The 23,461-nt window shown below is 39.8% G+C and overlaps 1 protein-coding gene across 4 annotated transcripts in view; it reads left to right on the top strand.

Annotated features, from left to right (window-relative positions):
- The window catches only part of NNT (nicotinamide nucleotide transhydrogenase), a 92,300-nt gene that overhangs the window by 25,840 nt on the left and 42,999 nt on the right, over positions 1–23,461 (top strand). For all 4 annotated transcript variants that reach the window (XM_005221530.5, XM_005221529.5, XM_005221528.5 and 1 more), the window contains 4 exon segments: positions 1,051–1,238; positions 19,276–19,409; positions 19,681–19,872; positions 20,856–21,009. In XM_005221530.5, coding sequence (XP_005221587.1) covers positions 1,051–1,238; positions 19,276–19,409; positions 19,681–19,872; positions 20,856–21,009 — 668 coding nt within the window.

Below are 23,461 nucleotides of genomic sequence, written 5' to 3'. Positions count from 1 at the left end.
GGAGATTGGGATTCACTGTAGTGGACTGGATGTGGTGAGTTAAACACACTAGAGCTGAGAGCTTTATTGGCTTTGGTTTTCCAGCTAGTACATAGAACTTGGCTAGTGTTTATTTATTTTTAACCTGAATGCATTTTTACATAAGTTAATTGTGTTGGTTCTTCACATTTATGCCATTTTTACATAAGTTAATTGTGTTGGTTCTTCTTACTATTTATGCCATTTATAGATTGCTTTTCTCAAACACAATTTAGTGCGGACTAGGGGCAAAAATCGCTTTGTAACAATATTTCTAAGTAAGAGTCTTTTATGTGGTTAAGTCCCCATAGTTGGAATGTTTACAAAGGATTTGACTGATGTCAAATCTGAATGTTGGTCAGATCTCACTTCATCATTGACAATGGGACCTCTGTCAGGAAACAAAACTGATGACTGGAGTTGGCAGTAGTGAAATTTCTTTTGTGACTTAGCTAAGTGATTTAGTTAATTAAGTTAGTAGAATTTCCTATAGTTTTTTTTTTTTCCAGGAGAAAATATCATAAAAGTGTTACCCGTCTTTAGAAAAAAATGGAAACAGTCTGGTCAGAGATCTCAAAAAAAGGAGTGTCCACTTTTGAATTTATAGTTTTCTTAACAATGTGTATACAAATGATCTTTTTTTCTTAACATTTTATTTTGTATTGGAGTATAGTCTGTTAACAATGTGTTAGTATCAGGTGGACAGCAAAGGGACTCAGCCATAGGTATACATGTATCCATTCTCCTGAAACTCCCCTCCCATCCAGGCTGCCACATAACATTGAGCAGAGTTCCCTGTGTTATACAGTAGGACCTTGTTGGTTATCCATCGTAAATATAGCAGTGTGTACATGTCCATCCCAAACTCCCCAACTACCCCTTCCCCCCGTCCTTCCCCCCTGGCAACCATAAATTTGTTCTCCTGAGTCTGTGAGTCTCTTTCTGTTTTGTAAATAAGTTCTGTAAATGATGATCTTAATTTCTGTATTAAGGACCTGAAATAACTGCTGCTTCCCCTTCAATAATCACCAGGGCCGCAGCTTTGGAGCAGTTTAAGTCTTTGGGTGCTGAGCCCTTGGAGGTGGATTTGAAGGAATCTGGTGAGGGACAAGGAGGATACGCAAAGGAGATGTCCAAAGAGTTCATTGAGGCCGAAATGAAGCTCTTTGCTCAACAGTGTAAGGAGGTGGACATCCTTATCAGCACAGCTCTTATTCCAGGTGTGTCATTACATCAGGGGTTATTGCTAAAGCGCCTTTATGAACGGTATTTTAAAATGAGAGTGAGTTTAACGTCAGGATTCAAGTAAAGATAGATTTACTTCTAGAAAATAAGAAAGCACATGAAAGGCAGAAAAGACAAAATCACTGTGGCCTCTGGAGAAAAATGGTCATTCATGATGTGATATATTTTCTTCAGTTTCTTTTCCTGTATATTTTTATCTGTGTTTACAGATTATGTACAATATTAGATTTATAAGTAGTTTCCTCTGTTTATACCCTTGAAAAATTGGTTTTTAATTTACTTCTGTTCTCTTTGTTAAGATACTACATTCTTATTATAGGAAATCCAAACAGTACTAAAAAATGTGAAGGAAAAAAGCATACATTGAAAGTTCCACTAGAGATGACCATTATTAATATCTTGATGATTGTTTTTCTATACATGAGAGATAAAGAGAGGGGGCTTTGTGTGTATGTATTTATGGAATTTCCAGTATATATTTTTTTACTAAAGGATATGATACTTTGTCATGTTCTAGTTACTTCCTTTGAAGTGTTTGGTCTTTGCACCCAAATCATGAGCTCCTTGATAGAAGGAATCACTTAAGTCCTTTACAGTATCTTCTTCTAAAGAATATTTTTCAGTCAATAGATGATGGATATCCAAGCAGCCAGCATTTATCAATAGTAAATAGTACACAGTAGCTTGATCTAGCAAGATTTGGGCGTGAAGAGGCTCCCTCTTTTTTATTGCTACTTCCTCTCCTGTCCTTTCCTTCTGTTATTGAATAATGAATACCAAGTTGACTCTTATTTTTTTCCCTTTCCAAAAGAAAGTGGGCCAGATAATGAGAGCTTACAGGTTCAGATTACTTGCGTTTGAACCTATAAAGGAGCTTCGCTTTCTCTAGGGGACTGTGGAGGATCAGGGGAAGCTGCTTTGTCATGAGGTTATGGGAAGTGGGAAGTTCTCTTCTGGCACTCCTCCCCCTGCCCCTGCCAAATCTGGCTAATATACACCTAACAGCAGGAGATTGATTGGCATCATATCTATGAGCTTGTGGGGGAAATTGTGCCTCCCAGGCTCTCCGTTGTGTCCTCTTTGCCCACATGGTACCTGACAGGTGAGCTGCTCTCTCCAGGTACTTCCATCCCCCTGGAGCTGGCCAGATGAAGCAGATAGCGGGAAGGTGATCTGGGCTCAGCCCCTAGAGGAATCTGTGTGTGGAAATGAGACTGGGGTTGGTTACTGGAGACAGGTGCAGACCAGACAGGACAGGAGCTGCTATTTGTGAAATCTGCTGGCAGCAGAGGACTCATGGACAAGCCACGGCAGGAGAGCACTTCAGGGTCATCCATTCCTGTTGTGGCGGTGGCTGCTGGCTCACCTCTTACACAGTTGGTTTTGAAGGAGGTGAGGTTGCTGTAGCCACCATGTGACCGTTGAAAGGTTAGCAGGCTACTGGCCAGAGGAGTTAGGACCTGAGTAGATATAACAAGTGGCCAGTAGAGGGTGCTAAAGCATTTACTCATGCAGTAAAATGGGGAGGCTTTGAAGCTGGTAGTTTCAGTGAAGCCATATTCTTTATAAAGAACTGAGGATAATTTGGGCATAGTGTATAGAATTATCATTATTATTTTTAAAAATTTTTGTTGGAGTATGGTTGCTTTACAATGTTATGTTAGTTTCTACTGCACAGCATAGAATTATTATTGATTGTAAAGCTTTAAGTAATAGAACTCAAGACTTCTTGTATAAAAAACATTTGGACTTTCTGGGCCTACCCCACAAAGGGTTTTTTTTTTAACCTAAAAAAGGGGCATATGATGAGTTGACTTGACTTTAACCTCTCATTTAAAAAAAAAAAAAAATCAAGTTAATAGTAAGTATACTTTAGCAACAGGTCAAATTATATGATAGTGGAATATAATATATACTATACTATGCAAAAAGAAGTTGTTGAGGAAGTTTTATGAATCTGTTTTGCTGAGCCTTTCCTGTTTTCAGTCTTTTCTGAAGCAACCGGCTCAGAGCACTTTAAACCTGTACAATGTCCTTGACCAGTGCCATTGACATGAGCTTGCACTCATAAGGCTGATCTTAAAGGACTTTTCTGTTACTTTTTTTAGTAAACCCTCCAAAAGAGAAAAGCTAATTCAAATATTATAAGGAAGATGGTCTTTTAAAGATCTTTCACATCCCTAGGGGACTGAAACTTGAAAGTATGAGCATTAAAAAAAAAAAAAAAGATTGAATTATATAAAGGTCCACGTGCTCTTTGAAAAATAGTGCCCTTGGCATTATACCCTTATTGACGTTTGTCCCAAGCCTTTGCATGTGTGTGTCTTGCTCCTGAAAGACTGCTGGAGCATAAGTTGTTCTAAAGTTTTCCTTGAGTGGATCCAAAGGGGATTAAGTCAAATGTCAGAAGTTCCCCAAGTAGCAATTCCTTAGACAGAGATCCTCACGGCTGTGCTGAAGACCTGGCCAGGATAAGAACATTAAGAGAGGAGCATGGGCAGTTAGCTTGCTTCAGGCAGCAATCATGCCGAGTGGGTAAATTTTCATTCCTCCTAGGCACACATTAGTCAGTGGGCTTGGACACACAATTGCATTGTACTTAGGAGGATCGTAGGTAGAATGAGATGTTTCTATAGCTAGCTGCTTATTATGCTGCCTGCTATCTTTTATTTTTTTAGTTTATTTTTAATTGAAGGATAATTGCTTTACAATATAGGTTTCATTTCTGGCACACATCAATATGAATTAGCCACAGGTACACATACGTCCCCTCCCTCTTGAATCTCCCTCCCACCCCCAACTCTTTCCCACCCCTCTAGGTTGTTAGAGAGCCTTGGTTTGAGTTCCCTGATTCACACTGCCAATTTTCATTGGCTATCTGTTTTACATACGGTAGTGTATGTGCTTCCACGCTACTTTCTCCATTCGTCTCACCCTCTCCTTCCTCCCCTCCAACCATGTCCATAGTCTGTTCTCTGTGTCTTCATCTCCACTACTGCCCTATGAATAGATTATCAGTACCATCTTCCTAGATTCCATGCTGTGTTGTGCTTAGTTGCACAGTCATGTCCAACTCTTTGTGAGCCCATAGACTGACTCTATCCTGCCAGGCTCCTCTGTCCATGAGGATTCTCCAGGCAAGAATACTGGAGTGGGTTGTGATGCCCTCCTCTAGGGGATCTTCGAAACCCAGGGATGGAACCCAGGTCTCCTGCATTGCAGGTGGATTCTTTGCCATCTGAGCCACCAGGGAAGCCCAAGAACACTGGAGTGGGTAGCCTATCTCTTCTCTAGGAGAACTTCCTGACTCAGGAATCAACCTCCGTCTCCTGCATTACAGGCAGATTCTTTACCAGCTGAGCTTCCAGGGAAGCCCCTAGGTTCCATACATATGTGTTAATATACGATATTTATTTTTCTGTTTCTGACTTCACTTTGAAGTTCATCCACCTCATTAGAACTGACTCAAATGCATTCCTTTTTATGGCTAAGTAGTATTCCATTGTATTTATGTACCACAGCTGCTTTATCTATTCATCTGTCAATGGGCATCTGGTTTATGCTGTCTGGATCCTCTAGATCCTCTCAGTTGAGTTGTGCGATGGATGAGGGCTAGCATTTAACTTAATGGCAGGTAACTTCAAGAGAGGGCCTAGTGGAGAGTGTCAGTTTGTGGTTCTGTACCCACCAGGGAGCACTCCCAACCTTCTTGTGACCTTTAGGGTCATCATTAAAAAGTACCTAGAGAGACTCTTCATAGACTTGAAATATTTAATCAGGAAGAGACTGAATCAGATTGAAAATCTGATTGGTAAGTTAGGACTTACAGGGGCCAGGTGAGGAGGAATTGCAGTGGTTTAGCACTGACTGTTTAAGCAGATTTTGCCTAAATTCCTGAGACACTTAGGAGTGCCATGGGGCACACAGTAAATCCACCCTGATGGAAATAGCCTTCTCCATTTAGGACCTTTCCTGATGGCCACCTGCTTACAAAGCATGAGCGTTGTGGGGTCACTTGACATTCCTGGTCTCCCCTTCCCCACCTCAGGTCCTGCCCTCATGTTGTAATGGCACTGGAAAGCCTGGAATTTTGTTTAATACGGACAGTAACTTGGACTGCTCGTGTTCCCAGCATTGTTAGATAAAGGCATCTAAAGTCATCAGGATTGGAGCGCATCCCCTCCCTCCCCACCCCCATCCTTACCTGTGCTCTGAATTTTGTACCCCTTGGTAAAGTGTTTGTTGCCTTTCCGTTTCTAGTCCCGGTTTAGCTTTGGGGCCTCATGTTAAACTAATTTCACGCTCCCTGGGCCTGATTTCAGTCCTGCTGGCTGCTGTGATCTGTACCAAGGCTGAGGATGTTCAGGCTTTAAACATATTGTTCCTTCTCTTGAGAATGCTGTCCCTGCCCTTCTCTGCCTTTTGAAGTCCTACTGAGCTCCTCCCAGGGACGGAGGAGCCTGGTGGGCTGCCGTCTATGGGGTTGCACAGAGTCGGACACGACTGATGCGACTTAGCAGCAGCAGCAGCAGTTACTCTGTAGTTTCTGCTGTCCCCTACTTTGGAGTAAACACTCTTTTTTTCCCCCTGCATTTGTAGCATTTGCCTGTGGCTCGAATGCCAGCAGTGCTGAGCTCACTGCCCTGTCATTGTCCCATCTCCCTGTGCCTCCAGAGTGCCTGGCTTATCTCTGCCATGGATGGTGCTTACCACGGAGCCTTGTATGCAACAGTAGCTCAGCAGATGTTCCTGAGCTAATGTGGGTTCCTTCTTTTTTCTCAGTTGGTACAAACCCTTTCATTTTACCAATGCTATCCAAGGAAAGATAGAATACTCTTGGGTAGGAATACTGCAGAGGCTAGTCTTAAACTAAGAAAGGAAGCTAGTTTTCTTAAATTTTCGAAACTAGGACTCTTGCCATATTTGCAATTTGAGGCGATTAGCTAGGCCTCTCAGAAGAAAGACTTACGAAGTAGTTGGATGGTCTGTTCAGGAGTTAGAAGTATCCTGTCAGCCAGCAGGGAGGCTATTCATTGGTTGATCATAAATTATAATGGGTTAAGCCATATATGCTTGGACCTTTTTAAGGCACAATGAAGATTAGGGTAACAGTACTTTTTATTTTTGGGCTTCCCCAGGGGTTCAGTGGTAAAGAATCCGCCTGCAAAGGAGCTTTGTGGTAGTTTTGCATGACTCTGGGGAATTGGGAGGGGATGTTCTCCCTTGATATGCAAGGGCCTTGCACATACAAGACCAAACCTGAGGGCTCTCACAGTCTCCTGAAAAATCAACACTGGTTCTCCATCAGATCTCCATCTGTCTCTTGGATTCCATCTTTCATATTGAGTAGAAATATAGTACAAAAGAGTAACTTTCCACAGTAATTTTCAAATCTGTTCTTTTAGGCAGGAGAATAATTGATTCAGCAATATACGTATCTTCATTTATGAAATTCCACAAAGATATTATTGTTTTGATAACTACTCAAGGTTATTCTCTAAAGTAAAGCTTTATTTTTCAGATTTATTCTTTTCATTCTGTAAGCATTGTGGTCCAATATGACAGAACTGTACAGATCAGTGATTTCCAACTTTTTTTGAAGAATGGTTTAACTTTCTTTTATTGACTAATCTGACTCATATACCAGCCTCCCCTCCAATAAATGCATTGTGTTATTGTATGGAATTTTGTAATATTACTTGTATGAAGTTTCATTTGTTTTGAGAATTTTGAAGGACAGAGAGAAATATTTAAATGTTGCAACATCAAGGGGTTGGTTACCACAGGCTGTCTACACATCTCTTTGTAACTTTCAGCAGAGCAGGACAACTTGTCATCAAGAAGAAGATGCCAAAGTTGTGAGGTTTTGCATCATGTCTCAGTCTTGACTGTTTAGAGTATGTTTGAGCGCATTTAGTGAGAGACTGGGCCAAATTAACAGATATCCGTTAGGAAGATTTATGGCATGGAATCTTCTGGTTTGGTCTGTTGTTTCTCCCAAAGTGTGTTGCAAGATTGGGGAGCATTGTGTTTCCCTCCCTGGCAGTCCTTGAGATGAAAAGAATTGGGAGACTGATGCTGCTCTGGTGAGGACGACCCAATAGAGTTACAGCTACAACCAGCACCTTCCACCATGTACGTTTCTGTTCTCCCTTCTTTCCTGTGTCTCAGTAAGAGTTAGGGTGGTCTAGCTGCCTAACAAATTCACCCCAGAGCTCAGACATTATAGACATTTATTTCCTGCTCAGTTAACAGGAATAAGGTGGTTGACACATTGGAGGGCAGCTCTCCTTGCAGTCTTCTGGGATTCAAGTATGACAGTATCACCATAATGGTGATGAGGCTCTGAAAGTCACTCAGGATACTGTCTCTGTTCCACTGACCAGTAGCAAAAGGCCATGGAGGAGTGTGCATGGGATGCCAGGAAGTGGCACATACCACCTCTGCTTACATTTCTCTTGCTAAAGACCTAGTCACGTGGTCAGACCTAACTGTGATGGAAGCTGGAAATTGTAGTCTAACAGTGCCCGCAGGAATAAGAGAACATTGTGGTAGTTTGCTAAGGCTGCCATAACAAAATCTCACAGACTTGGGGGGTGGGGGGTGGTGGTGGTGTTGCTTAAATGATAGAAATTTATTTTCTTACTGTCTGGAGCCTAGAAGTCCAAGATCAAGGTGTCGGCAGGTTTGGTTTCTTCTGAGGCTTCTTTCCTGGGCTTGCAGAGAGCCTCTTCTGCTGTGTCTTGGTGTCTTTTTTTTCGTGTGTGTGTCCTCATAGTCTCTTGTTTTAAGGATACCAGTCATACTGGACTGGAGCCCACCCTGATGGCCTCATTTAATGTAATCATCTATTTAGAGGTTCTACCTCCAAATATAGTCGTATTCCGAGTTACTGTGGGTTAGGGCTTCAACATATGAATTTTTCTGGGGACACAATTCAGCCCATAGCAAATGTGGATTTTGGTGAGGAGCTAAAAGCTGCTTTTCTCTTCCCCTATACTGTGTGTGTGCTCAGTCACTTCAGTTGTGTCTGACTCTTTGCGACCCTATGGACCATAGCCCACCAGACTCCTCTGCCCATGGAATTTTCTAGGCAAGAGTACTGAAGTGGGGTGGCATTTCCTTCTCCAGGGGATCTTCCTGACCCAGGGATTGAACCTGAGTCTCTTGCATTGCAGGCGAATTCTTTACCACTGAGCCACTGGGGACATCACTTATAACTGCTTATGTTTAATCCATTCATTGGCGATCAGATCATGGATTTAGAACCAGACAGAGTAGATTCAAATTCTAGTTCCACTACTTAACAGCTGATGTGTCTCTCTTAACTTCAGATTCCTCATCTCTGAAAAGGAGGTAAACATTTTCATCTTACAGAGCTGTTTTGAGGATTTGTTAAGGGAAAAAGCCCAGCGTAGGGCCTGGCACGTAGAGTATTAGCATAATCTCCTTTCTTCCGTTGGTGATGCCTGTCTTGCAGATGGTACCCAGACTGAACAGCTCGTTAAATTTTGCAGTAGAAAGTCTGGACATTCTTGAGCATTTCGTGGTATGTCAGAAATAGTCTCTGAAATCTTCAAGCTTATGGACATAACTCATGAAGTTACAAAACCATTGCCATTAGATGGCAATCTAGCATGGATTTCACTGTGGAAAACCGTGACTTGCTTTTCGTCTGACTTTTCTGAAGATATCTGTTTCATTAAGGCTTTTTTGTCAATCTCATTCTAAGTTTTCTGACATGGAAAAGAAAATAAACAGTATTATTTCTATTAAAAAATAACTTCCTAATTGTTTTATAAATTAGTGTATAATAAATATTCATTAATCTTTTTAGGGGTTTTGGTAGCTGAGGTACACCTAGATGGGCTTCCCAGGTGGTGCTGGTGGTAAAGAATCTGCCTGCCAGTGCAGAAGACACCCATCCCTGGGTGGGCAGGATCCCCTGGAGAAGGGAATGGCAACCCACTCCAGTACTCTTGCCTGGAGAATTCCATGGACAGAGGAGCCGGGCAGGCTACAGTTCATGGGATTGTAAAGTTAGACACAACTGTGTGACTGACTATTGCTTAATGTAATGCATATTTACATATGTATTATATAATATACGTTTCCTTTTTATGATACCATTTAAGTTTGGTAGGTTGTTTTCCTTTTTTTTAGAATTCCCATAGATTGTGATTGCATGGTAAAGCCTTGACTAATTTTTATCTATACAGAATTTTATAGCTATAACAGGTAAATTATTAAGGTAATCCTGGAAAAATTTTTATAAATGTATTCTCTAGTTATTGGGTAAAGGCTTGTTTTTAGGTTTCTTCTTTAAATCTTTAGGGATTTCTCTAATCTGCTAAAACATGCTGTTACCCTTTTTGCTAAGTATTACATTTACAAATATCTTGAGGCATCCAATTTGTAAAAGTCAAAATTTTGCCAGCCTGACTTTCTTTCTGGTTCCTTATACAAATAATTAATTAGGCAGAGAAAATTTTTGTCTAGTTCCAAGAATAGCATTCACATGTAACGTACTCTACTTGACTATTTAAGCTTAGGTCAGGATCATTCCGTACTCCCCGGTGGCTCAGATGGTAAAGACTCTGCCTGCAATGTGGGAGACCCTGATGGGTCAGGAAGATCCCCTGGAGGAGGGCATGGCAACCCACTCCGGTGTTCTTGCCTGGAGAATCCCATGGTAGAGGAGCCTAGAGGGCTACAGTCCATGGGGTTGCAAAGAGTTGGACATGACTGAGCGACCAGCACTTTCACTCTCAGAATCTCTTTCTGTTCACAAACACAGCTATCTGTAGCCTCTCCAGGGATAACAGAGCTGGAGGGGGTTGGATCTGCGTGTTGCTCTGTCTACCACACTTGGCAGAATCAGAGACTCATTAGATCAGTGGATCAAAATGTTCAGCAGTTTTTTGCCACATCCGATCTGTTACGTAACCAATGATCTCTTTTTTCCTTATGTATACATATATTTGTATAAAAAGCCTTTTGTCCTGATCTGTAACATTTTTACATTTTAAGACTCAATATTTGAACCCCATCTGTGATTTTGAAATTCCAAAAGAGCCTTTGGTGTATATAAGTTAGAATGCCTTTGGCTGCCAGAAGCAGACATTCCAGCACAATCTGCCTTAAACCAGAAAGGAGATTTGTTGGATCTTGTAACTGAAAAAACTGGGCTTCCTTTGTGGCTCAGCTGGTAAAGAATCTGCTTGCAATGTGGGAGATCTCAGTTCGATTCCTGGGTTGGGAAGATCCCCTGGAGAAGGGAAAGGCTACACACTCCAGTATTCTGGCCTGGAGAATTCCACTGACGATAGCCCACGGGGTCACAAGGAGTCAGACATGACTGACTTTCACTTGTCACTTGTAATGGAAAAAAGTCCAGTTACAACTGGAGAGGTATGCTCTGGGAAACCCTGCTGGGCTCCTTTGTCCTCTCAGCTCGGCCCTCTCTGGTTGGTTTCATCCTCAGGGATGAAAGGCAGGGGTAGAGGGGTAGAGGCAGAAGTAGCTTCAGGCCTCAGTGTGCACAGCACATTACACCACCAGAGGACAAGGCAAGCCGAGTCTGATGACTCCCTCTTGAAGAGCAAGGAAACTTCTTTTTCAGAAGCCCTTAGCACACTTTCCCTCATTCTTACTTACTTTGATTGGGTAATGTCTTCACTTTTAAAAAAATTTATTTTTACTTATTTATCTGGGTCTTAGTTGGAGCATGTTGGATCTAGTTTCCTGACCAGGGATTGAACCTGTGCCCCCTGCATTGGTAGCTCAGAGTCTTAGCCACCAAAGAAGTCCCAACATCACTACTTTTGAACCAATCAGTGTAGGCTGGGCCCCTCAACTTACGCCTGGATTTCTGAACAGGTCATCAATAAGTTATCCTTGGGCCAGCCAGGCCTGCCTTTGGAGTAGTTTCAGGTCATTTCTCCTTAAAGCTCATGGACTATGTCGAGAAAATGAAAGTCAGAGTAGTGACAAGAGGATGCTGTATAAACACCAGTGCTCAATGTAAAATTGTGTTCTTGAATAATATTCCTTAATGCATAAATACTACAGTTCAGAGCATCTTTACATGCTCTGTTTTGCATGTAGTAAATATAGGAGTGTATTATATTAAAATTATCCTTGTGTTTATAGTACTTGTTCACAAGAAATCTATTTTGGTTTGGATAAATATATTTAATAAGTTATATTATTAATTTCTTTGTTACTATGTTAAATATACTATGTTCTTGTTAAAGCAGAAAGTTTTTCTTGAGCCTGCTTAATTTGATGCCTTAGAGGCCAGGAAGTTAGGAATTTCCCCATCTGATTAAATGCCATTGAATAATTCCAGTAAGTAATGCTAAATGTTCTTTGGAATTATTATAAAACTTTGTGGTAAACCTTTTTCATCTTGGTGTCTTGTTGTTCTTAATATTTTTAGTGGTTTCCTCTGAATTTTCCTCTTTTTTTTTTTTTTGGTGTCATTAAAGTTGTCTGTGAGGGCTTGATTCTTTTTCTGCTAAGGCAGAATCTGAAAATTCATTATTTCAGATGACCATGTTAGACCTGATTTACTCAGAGAGGTGTAAATAACATTTTGTAGAACTTTCCAGTAAAGGTTTAGCTGTTGGTGTTTAGTTTAAGCTAAGTCTTTCTATTTGAATTTAGTGTTGTAGAGGCCAATGGTATATTCTTTTGCCACATAGCAGGAAGTTGTTAAAGCTATTTTTAGAAACCCAGGTGCTGCCAGTGCAGGACACTTAAGAGACATGGGTTTGATCCCTGGGTTAGGAAGATTCCCTAGAGGAGGGCACAGCTACCCACTCCAATATTCTTGTCTGGAGAATCTATGGACAGAGGAGCCTGGAGGGCTACAGCCCATAAGGTTGCAAAGAGTCGGACACATGCGACTTAGCATGCAGTCTTTTCTAGAAGTTTTTGAATTTGCCACTTTAACAACTACATCTTCAGTTCAGTTCAGTTGCTCAGTCGTGTCCGACTCTTTGCGACCCCATGAATTGCAGCACGCCAGGCCTCCCCGTCCATCACCAACTCCCGGAGTTCACCCAGACTCAGGTCCATCGAGTCAGTGATGCCATCCAGCCATCTCATCCTCTGTTGTCCCCTTCTCCTTCTGCCCCCAGTCCCTCCCAGCGTCAGAGCCTTTTCCAATGAGTCAACTCTTCGCATGAGGTGGCCAAAGTACTGGAGTTTCAGCTTTAGCATCATTCCTTCCAAGAAATCCCAGGGTTGATCTCCTTCAGAATGGACTGGTTGGATCTCCTTGCAGTCCAAGGGACTCTCAAAAGTCTTCTCCAACACCACAGTTCAAAAGCATCAATTCTTCGGCACTTAGCTTTCTTTATAGTTCAACTCTCACATCCATACATGACTACTGGAAAAACCATAGCCTTGACTAGATGAACCTTTGTTGGCAAAGTAATGTCTCTGCTTTTGAATATGCTGTGTAGGTTGGACATAACTTTCCTTCCAAGGAGTAAGCTTCTTTTAACTACATCTTAGTATTCATTTAATAAGAAAACACAAGAGTATGAAAGCTACTATTAATTCAGTCACATTTCAGAATAAATATGTGTGACGCACTGCCATATAGGCACACATCAAGAAACAGTGCCCATGTGTGAGGCACTTTTTCAGCCTGCAATCAGTTCTGCGTGTACACAGAGATTCAAGAATACCTTATATTAATCTGTGGCACCTCTTGTCTGCTGTTACTGTTTAGTCACTAAGTCGTTCTGACTCTTTTGTGACCCCATGGACTGTAGCCCACCAGGCTTCTCTGTCCATGGAATTTCCCAGGCAAGAATACTGGAGTGGGTTGTCATTTCCTTCTCCAGGGGATCTTCCTGAACCCCTGTCTCCTGCATTGGCAGGCAGGTTCTTTACCAGTGAGCTACCAGGGAAGCCCATGGCACCTCTACTTACCCCAAATAATGGTCATCCAGTTGGGAAACTCTGTAATTAGTGTTATAAAATATCTCAGTTATTCTCCTAATAAAAGTGCTCCCTAATCTTCGAATGCAATCTCCTTCAGTTCTAAACTGTTAGACCTCAGAGCTATAAGTACAGCTTTCCTTCCCCATTTAGCCTGCACATGGTAGGCACTGAATGGGTATCACTTGAGTCAGTGCATAGATGAATACTTGAATGATGACTATGAGTGCATGATGTTCTAGATTGTCTTGGCAAAAGTACGGAAGTAAACTCCCAACTGGGAGGGAACTGAGTAATCTTACCAGGAACTTAATGTTCATGAACCAAAAGAAACCAAGAAATAGTTCATGAAGTTGGACATCTTCCCACACCTTTAACCCACAGTTTGTTCTGTGTCAGGAAATATATTAATATTTTTTTCTCCTTATTGAGTTTTTTCAATCTCCTTTTTTTGAGGAGGGTGGTTTGAAGAGATGTAAGTTTTGGTCTTTTTGTGTTTCTCATCTTCTGCAAATAAATGATAAAATCAACAGAAATGAGCAGTCAAAAGGGGAAAGCCCAAGCATGCCTCTAGAAAAACCCTTGTATCTGCCTCCGTTTATTAATCTTTCTGCCTCCTTATACAGTCCTGTCCTGAAACACCTGATATGCTTATTTGATCTTTTATCCATATGTCTAGGACCTGTACTGGGCTGTCACTGGGGTATTATGGGACATCTCTAAACGTTGGATTTATTCTTTTCTGTGTTATATGTTATATAAAAAAAACTCTGTGTGCATCTTCCTGTTTGCTATCCATCCTTAGTTATGATTCTGTCTCCCTGTGTAAGTATTTGGGTTCAGTCTTTGAAAGGCTTTCCTAACTGTATAGCTTCCTTTGCTGTAGCAGGGAGGGCAGAGGATTTTGAGTGAAGTGTTTTCTGTTGGTAAGTAAACAGACTGGGTAAGGGTTATTTCTTAATCATTTTAATTGTTATTTCTTAATTATTTTAATTCTTCTAGTACAACTAACTCTTTAATCTCTGTCCTCTACTTAAAGGGGAAACTGGTTGTGATTATGCTTTGTTTGTTTATTTTTATAAAAATAGTGTGTGACTTTTGTTGGAAATACAGTAGAGTACAAAGTAGAAAATAAAGATCATTTGTGATCCTTCTACTCAGTGAAAAATACTATTAACATTTTACCATTTCCTTTCAGCCTTTTTCCCATGCATTTTTATCACATTAGATGAAGATAAAATAGCTTTCTTACTTACCCCACTAAATACTCTTTTAAGTTTCCCCCTTAATATAATAAGTCATTAAGAACTCTCTATAAATATTTTAATGGTTTTGTTAGAATTTTCTTGTTTGAATGTACTGTATTTTATTTAACTGTTCTCCCAAAGTTAAGCTTTTTATGTATTTCCAGTTTTTGTCAATTAAAAATGATATACTACCATTTTTTTCTGCTTTATTCCTATATCTGTATTTTCAGTTATTTCCCCAGGATTAATCAAATCTGGGAAGTAGAATTAGTAGATGAATATTAGTATTTTTGGCAATTTGGTAAACACTTGATAAACTATGCTTTCCTGGAAGATTATGTAGTTCCTAATCTCATCAGTAGATCGTCCATTTCAGCAGTATTCAAGATTTTGTTGACTCTTTCACTTTGAGGGCAAAAATATATCCCATTCTTTGTACTTGCATTTCTTTTTCTTTCTTTTTTTAATATATTATTGTTTTAGATTGGATTATAATTGCTTTACAATGTTGTGTTAGTTTCTGCTATGCAACAACATAAATCAGTTATATGTGTGCATTTGTGCCTTCCCTCTTGAGCCTCCCTTCCGCCCCACCCCCCATCTTACCCCTTTAGGTCATCACAGAACACCCAGCTGAGCTCTCTGTTCTGTATAGGAGCTTCCAACCAGCTATCTGTTTTACGCATGGTAGTATATATATGTGTGTGTTCTCACATTTCTTTGGTTCTTACTGAGGGTGAACTGTTTTCATTGGGTTGTTACCTTTCTATTGAATTATCCATTTGCATTTGCTGCTCATTTATCTATTAGGATCTTAGTGTAGTGTTTTGTTTCTATTTGAATTTCCATGAACTTTTTATTGTATTAATTTTTGTCATGTTTATGTTCTTCTGAGGATAGTAATATATACCTTTTCATATTTAAATTTCTTGACATTTTCCTTTGTAATTTTTCCCATTGCTGAAATTCAAGAAGTACTTTTCAGTCTAAAGACAAGAGAGAGATTTACCAAGGATATCTTTTCTTCTTCTCTTTGTGGGGTGATTCTTTTATAATTAATTCTAACCTATAGAGTTCAGAGTTTAATTTGAAATAAATGTTAGGTTTGGGTGGATTTCCTCCTGAAAAGCTAGCTAATCATCTTATTAATTTTTGTTCTTTCCATTTTGTAATGCCACACTTAGCATTTATTACATTTTTGTCACAGTAGGCCATCAGGGTAAGATAGTATTTTGAAATATCCTTCTCAGTCTTTCCCTCTCTTGACCTAATCTTTTGAGGATTTGCTCATTTGGAATTTTTATGTACTATTCTGCTCCTCTTTTGGCTCTGTTTTTTCTCTTCTGTTTTTAATTTGCATTTCTGCACTTTTCAGAATTTTCAGTAAATTAGTCCACATGTGAGTTCTTAAAGACAGCTGCACTGTTACATTCATCATTGTATTCCCTGTAGCCCTTATTGAATTTTTAAAGCAATAACATTAAAGCAAGCTCTTCTAGAAAACTTGGGAGATAAGAAAAAGCATAAAGAAGAAAATAAATTAGTCTTACCCCTCAAAGATATCCTGATGTTGTTAAACATACTCTATAAATTTGCTAGGAACTATATACATGTGTACTTAGTCACTCAGTCGCGTCTGACTGTTTGTGACCCCATGGACTACAGCCTGCCAGGCTATCCTGTCCATGGAATTCTCCAGGCAATACTAGAGTGGGTTGCCATGTCCTCCTCCAGGGGATCTTCCTGACCCAGGAATCAAACTGGGGTCTCCTGCATTGCAGGTGAATTCTTTACCAGCTGAATTACCAGGGAAGCCCAGGAACTATATAGTATTTGTAGTATTTTGTGTGTGTGTGTGTGTGTGTGTGTGTGTGTGTGTGTGTGTGTGTGTGTGTATGCTTGAAACATTCATATATATGTGTATAATTCTATTTTTTACTAAATGGGAGCATCCTATACATACTGTTTTGTTGTGTACTTTTTACTTGTAATAATTCCATGTTTTTTTTAAACATTCCTCTGTGACTTTAAATATATTTTTTTGACTTACATTCCCATTATTTGGCTATATACTAAATAAAATATTTTATGTGAAAGAAAATGCTATTCTTTCAAAGAGATTGAATTTCAGAGTGATAATACGGTCAGACCACCTGTTATCTCTGTTGCAGCAAAAATATGTGTGTGTGTGTGAGCCACTGTAGAATGGCTTTGTGTAGGTTGAATAAGTAAAATCAAAGAAGAGAAATAGGTGGTACATTAGATGTTTTCTAGGGAGCCTAAATGGTTTTGGCCACTTGACATCTTATAAAGTGGGCAGCATTACAGATCCAGGGTCTGAGCTGTAGCTATAGTTATCTCAGAAGGAAGAAGGAATTCAGAATTTTGGGGGCAGGAGATGTTAGTTAGATGCCAAATCAAATTTGTGAGGTCAATGGTTGTAAAGTCGGTGCAGTTAGAAGTCAAAGGGGGTAGACCTGTATCTAAATTGGTTATAGCCAAAAGAGTAGTTTAAGGCATGTCAGCCTAAGACCAGAGGGCACAAGACAGGTGGGAGGAAAAACTGTGACAAACATGAGTCTGGTTAATAGAGATGAGGCTCTGTTAGATGGGGCTTAGTAGAGATGAGGCACTAGAAGTGAGTAGTGACGACAGTCAAATTTACCCCTTTAAATCTGCTCCCTTATGTGGAAGCAACTCTGTCACCCATAGCTTTAAATAACTGCAGAACTGAGCAGCATGACCTTTATTTTGGAGAGTCCTCAGATGTGTGTGGTTTGTATCCCCAGATTCCCATTGGACTGTAGCGTGGGAGCCTAGAGGAAAGGAATTCAAAATTCCAGAGAATTTTAAGAAGTAGTGAAGCCACCAGGACTTCTGGGAGTTGCCTTTGGGAAAGTGAAGTGAAATTCGTTCCGTCGTGCCTGACTCTTTGCGACCCCCATGGACTTCTCCAGGCCAGAATACTGGAATGGGTAGCCTTTCTCTTCTCCAGGGGATCTTCCCAACCCAGGGGTTGAACCCAGGTCTCCTGCATTGCAGGCAGATTCTTTACCATCTGAGCCACCAGGGAAGCCCAAGAATACTGGAGTGGGTAGCCTATCCCTTCTCTAGGGGATCATCCCAACCCAGGAACCGAACAGGAGGTGTCCTGCATTGCAGGCGGATTCTTTACCAACTGAGCTATCAGGGAAGCAAAGACCTCCGCATTCTTGCTCCTTTCCACGGGGACTCAGAAGAGAGCCCCAGATCTTCCCTAACAAACCAGTATGGTTGGAGCAGACAGACCACTGGAGCAGTAATGAGAAGGAATGCTAGGCAGAGTGCTTCAGCTGGGGGAGAAAGGCCTTCAGTCACAGGAGACTTAGGAGTTGGGCTTGATCTTGGAAGTGTTAAGTTTGCATTGAGAAAGGAGGTACAACCACTTGTATCTTTATAGCTGTTTTTTTCACATGTGCTACAAAGAAAGGTTATTTTTCTTTTTCAAATCACATGTATTCCAGTCAAATAGTCTGAAAAACAGATTATTATAATGAAAATTTTACTTTTAGTTGATTTCCATTTATAAAATTGACAGTGTTTTTACTAAAATTCACTCAGAGTTGAAAACTTTCAGAAGAAGAAATAATTAGCCTATTAGCTCTCTGCTTTCCGATAGTCAGTCTCACAAGTTCATGCCCTTTTTCTTTTGGCTTAGATATTTACATTGTTTTGTGAAACTTGAACAAGATATTATACCCACCATGGGAGCCCCTGTTGAACATACTGATGGATGTATGTTAGCTTGAAAAATCCTTGTGTTCGGTGCTTTATCCTCTATGTAAGAATTAGTATATAATTTAAAGTGTGAAATACCTCGTGAAGAGTATGCTCCGTGAGAACACGGATCTTTTCTGTTTATCTACCAGTAAATTCCCAGCACCAGTCATGGAACTCGACTCAACAGAGGTACAGAATAAATACTTTCATTGAGTGGGAATAAAAATGTATGGGTGATTTCTAAGATTTTTTGGAGTTCTGGTATTCTGTTATTTCCATATCATGGTACTCCTCTGTCTCTTCTCGAAGTTATCCTGTATTAAATTAAGGTTCCCAAGTGGTGCTAGTAGTAAAGAACCTGTCTGCCAACGCAGGAGACATAAGAGATGTGGGGTTCGATCCTTGGGTTGGGAAGATCACCTGGAGGAGGGCAACCCACTCCAATATACTTGCCTGGAGAAACCCCTTGGACAGAGGAGCCTGGCGGGCTACAGTCCATGGCGTCACAAAGAGTTGGACATGACTGAGGCGACTTGGCACGCACAGCACAATATAGTATGTGGGAAAATCTGGTGACATCGGTTCAGATGACTGGAAATACTATGTTGGAATTCATAGATTACTACTGAATATTCCCTTGACATTTGTGATGTTTATGAACTGTCCAATTTGCATGCACACAGTTTCCTTACTAGCTTGTTTATTATGCATTTACAAAAAATAGGCAAAATGTTGATTTTTTTTTTTCTCACAAGTGGAGCTGGGTGTAAACCAGCTGGAAAGAGCAGTGCTAGTTGAGGTTTCTGTGGTTAGCAGATGGCAAGTATTGTTTGCTAGTTCAGTGGGTCCTTCCTGCCCACTGGCTTTGCGGCTCATGCTCATCCCATTTCTTCCTTAGGTGACCAGCCTTACCTTTGTTATGAGCTTTAAGGGGTTTCTTGAAAGGGTTCAATTTGTGAGTATTCAGAGACTACCATAATAATTAGAATATAGAGTTTTAAAAACTCATCATATGCTTTATACTGTTTTCTGTTTTCTTTGGTTTTACTAGGTAAAAAAGCTCCCATTTTGTTTAATAAAGAAATGATTGAGTCCATGAAGGAAGGTTCAGTTGTTGTGGATTTAGCTGCTGAGGCTGGCGGAAATTTTGAAACTACCAAGCCAGGAGAACTTTATGTTCATAAGGTATAGCTCAGAGCTTCCTCTTGCTATGATCCTGATCCTTCATCTTTTAGTGATTTGTGAGAGGGTGTTTGTTGCTTTAAATATTGAGAGAAACTGAGGCTGGAAATTTTCTAAAATTAAAAGTAGTCACATTTAAAGCTCTTTTTGAAATATGTGTTCATGTGTATATAAAGATGTATAATTTCAAAACTTAGCCTTGGCTGAGAATTGTCCTGGAAAGAATGTGAGCGTTTAGTAATAGACCTTTCTGACTGTATTTTTATTCATTTAGGGAATTACTCACATAGGCTACACAGACCTTCCCAGCCGAATGGCCACTCAGGCCAGCACCCTGTATTCCAACAACATCACCAAGCTTCTGAAGGCCATCAGCCCAGACAAAGATAATTTTTACTTTGAAGTGAAAGATGACTTTGACTTTGGTACAATGGGTCACGTCATTAGAGGAACCGTAGTGATGAAGGTGAGTAAAGAGATCTATTCCTTCCTGTGTTTTCATTTTGCATTTGTTCTAGGATTTTTGTTTATGGAAGAATCCTATAGCAATGTGTTGGGTTTATGCCAATAAAAATTATTTAAAAATCCAGAACAACTTAAAGAAAAATATTGCAGATATACATGTGACTCACCTAAAAAAATAGGAGAAGGCAATGGCACCCCACTCCAGTACTCTTGCTTGGAAAATCCCATGGGCGGAGGAGCCTGGTGGGCTGCAGTCCATGGGGTCGCTAAGAGTCGGACACGACTGAACGACTTTGCTTTCACTTTTCACTTTCATGCATTGGAGAAGGAAATGGCAACCCACTCCAGTGTTATTGCCTGGAGAATCCCAGGAACAGGGGAGCCTGGTGGGCTGCCATCTATAGGGTCTCACAGAGTCGGACATGACTGAAGCGACTTAGCAGCAGCAGCACCTAAAATATGTATTGCTTTTGAAAAACAGAAAACAAACAAAACCCCCAAAACTGAATAAAGTAAAAATGAAACATTCCCCCACCTATCTTCTTTTAAGTTCTGTTTTCTTCCTTATATGTTCTTGTACATCTATGTGTGTTTTCGTACACAGCCATTATATATTTACGTACATGTATGTAGTGCTAATGGTAAAGAACCTACCTGCCGATACAGGAGACATAAGAGAAGTGGGTTCAATCCCTGGGTCAGGAAGATCCTCTGGAGGAGGGCATGGCAACCCACTTTGCCTGGAGAATCCCATGGACAGCGGAGCCTGGTGGGCTGTAGTCCGTAGGGTCACAGAGAGTCGGACATGACTGATGGAAGTGACTTAACATGCATGCACATGTTATATATTTATATAAAGTGATGTTATAAATTATATGAACTTCTATATTTATTTAAAATTGTTTTTCAAAGAGTTTTTCTGCAACACTGAATTGACTGAATGCTGGATGGTTTAAAAAGTACTGTTCTTCTAATTTCTGTTAGGATGGCCAAGTGATTTTCCCTGCTCCCACACCGAAAAATATTCCTCAAGGTGCCCCAGTAAAACAGAAGACAGTGGCAGAGCTGGAGGCTGAAAAAGCAGCTACTATCACGCCCTTCAGGAAGACGATGACATCGGCTTCTGTCTATACAGCAGGTAAGGGTTCCTTTTATGAAGATTTAGACTTCTTTGAATTATGACTGTATTATGTGAGTAATGTATTCACTGTCAAAGTTAGTAAATGAAATGCAGTTGTCATTCATTGGATTCTCAGGACTTGACCTTGTTAGAAGCAGTTTTCACATGTGACATGTCACCAGTCCCACCTCTGTGGACTTGGAGACTGCATTGTCCACTCTCAGAGAGCAGGCACGGGGGTAAATGCTGGAATGAACAAGTGAGAAATAATACATAGGTGGTTAATACTTTTCTTTTATAAAAAACATTTAAAATATAATTTTTAATGTTTTTATATATATATACCAAATATAAAGAGTAATGATGTATGTCAGATTGTGTTGTTATAAAGTTCATCTAAATGTGGTTATTGATTTATTTTTTGTGGTTTATAAAACATCACTTGTGATTATCTGCATCTCTGGGTAAGATGGGGGGACCAAATATTTGCTTTTAAGAATAAACAGTAAGTTATTCATCTAGTAAAAAAAATTCAGTTTTTATCTCTTTCTTTATAGTTTAACATAGATTCTTCATTTTCCAGTTAATCTTCATGAAGACACTAAAGAATTGTCATAAAATAGTGATAAATATTCATTCTGGCTATGAATTGTTAGAACTTGAAATATGGAAAGTTGATTTTAAGTTGGTTTCTGTCTCATAGAATGAGTTAAAAATGTTTAGATCTGTGAGAGCCAAAATACAAACAAAAGCAAACTATAAAGAATTAAAGACTGGTACCAAGCACACAGAATTCTTGTAGCCTCAGCATTCTCCAAATTCCCATGTGAGGCCAGATGTTTTAAGCTAAATATGTAACTTTCCTTGAATAAAGAGCAAGTTTCAGCAAAATGACTGAGAAAGCCTTTAGTTGTGAATATTATGAATAGATGGAGCAGTGTCCCTACTTGCACTTACTTATTAAAAAGAAGGAACCATATAATTGTGTTGTACAAGGAGAGTATGGTCAGTAGGTTGTAAATTTCCATTTCTCTTTGGGATTCATAAGGAAATGTAGTGAGATATAACAATGATTTATTTTTCTAGGTTTCTCTTATGTTTATTGAGTCAAAGTTTATTGCGTTTTAATAGATGTGACAGTGGCATATCCTAGTGAATAAAGGGATGGCCTTCTATTTATTTTTTTGTACCCTAAAAGTTCCTCCTTTATAATAAAGCCAAGTGTTTTTCTTGAACACTTCTACCATATGTTAGAATCTATTTTACTAGCTTTCTTCAAAAAATGTGATTTGCTTTTTTTCCTTTTTTTTTTCTGTTTTTCTTTTTCCTTTATCATAGAGACTGAATGTAGTATATTTGACATTAATGAATGTCAAATGAAAAGACTTTAGTTTATTAAATAGTTAATAAGAAACCTTCAGCTGAGGAGTTTCTATCTTAGATGGCCAACACAGTTGATTGCAGGTGATGAGAACTTACTGCTTCATAACTAATGTGGGCATTTAGTGAGTGCTAGGGCATCATGCTAAACACTTCACATGCCTTAGCTCATTTATTCCTTATAAGAACTCAGTGAATTCGGGATATTATTATTTTCTTTTTCTAGATGAAGACAGAAAGGATTAATAATGTTACAGAGAATACTGGAGCACAGAGAGGTTAAATAAGTTACCTAAGATCACACAGCTAGCAAGCAGTAGAGCCAGAATTTGAACCAGGCAGCCTGGCTTAAGAAAACATATCCTTAAATATAACCCTGCACAGATTCTCTGATGTTTAACTGAAGCTCAAAACAATATTCTATCTTACTCTCCCTCCAGATGGTTAACAGGCCATTCATGGGAGCCCTGGAAGTCTTATATGTGGGTAGGGAAATAAAACTGCATAAACTTCCCTAGGGGTCCAATGGTTAAGACTCCACACTTATACTGAAGGGAACACTGGTTCAGTCCCTGCTTGGGGAGCTAAGATCATGGGGAACTATGTCATGTGGGGTGTCCAATAAACAAAAAAAATTTAAAACTACAGTCTTACTGAATAATTTAAAGTAACTTGTCAGTTGCTAATGTTTCAGCTTTGCCACTTGTAAAGAAATAGTCCATATCAAGGGGAAAACGTACCTTATTCAAGGAAGTTAAATTCCAGCATCCTGGTCATCCATTATGATTTGGTTTTCACTGACCGCTAGGTAACCCTTTCTTCTGTTGCAGAACAGCCATCCACATGTTTGCTGTTAGGAAAGGTGATAATTAAAGATGTATGTTGAGAGCTGAGTGTTTGTATTCTGCACATTCTTAATTTAATTTGTATTTTTTTCCCTTTTTCTTTGTAAAATCCTGTTTGCTGACTTGGTATTGAGGCTGGAGCTGACTGCCCTGGCCAGCAGTCCAGTCCAGATTCAGGAGCTATTGCAAAACTTCTGTCCCGGGTGGGTGGAAGCCATATGTTTTGGGGAGGTGCTGGAGTGAAT

This window comes from Bos taurus, chromosome 20, assembly GCF_002263795.3.
Source record: "Bos taurus isolate L1 Dominette 01449 registration number 42190680 breed Hereford chromosome 20, ARS-UCD2.0, whole genome shotgun sequence".
Classification (NCBI taxonomy): domain Eukaryota; kingdom Metazoa; phylum Chordata; class Mammalia; order Artiodactyla; family Bovidae; genus Bos; species Bos taurus.
This window is presented reverse-complemented; position numbering and strand designations above follow the sequence as displayed.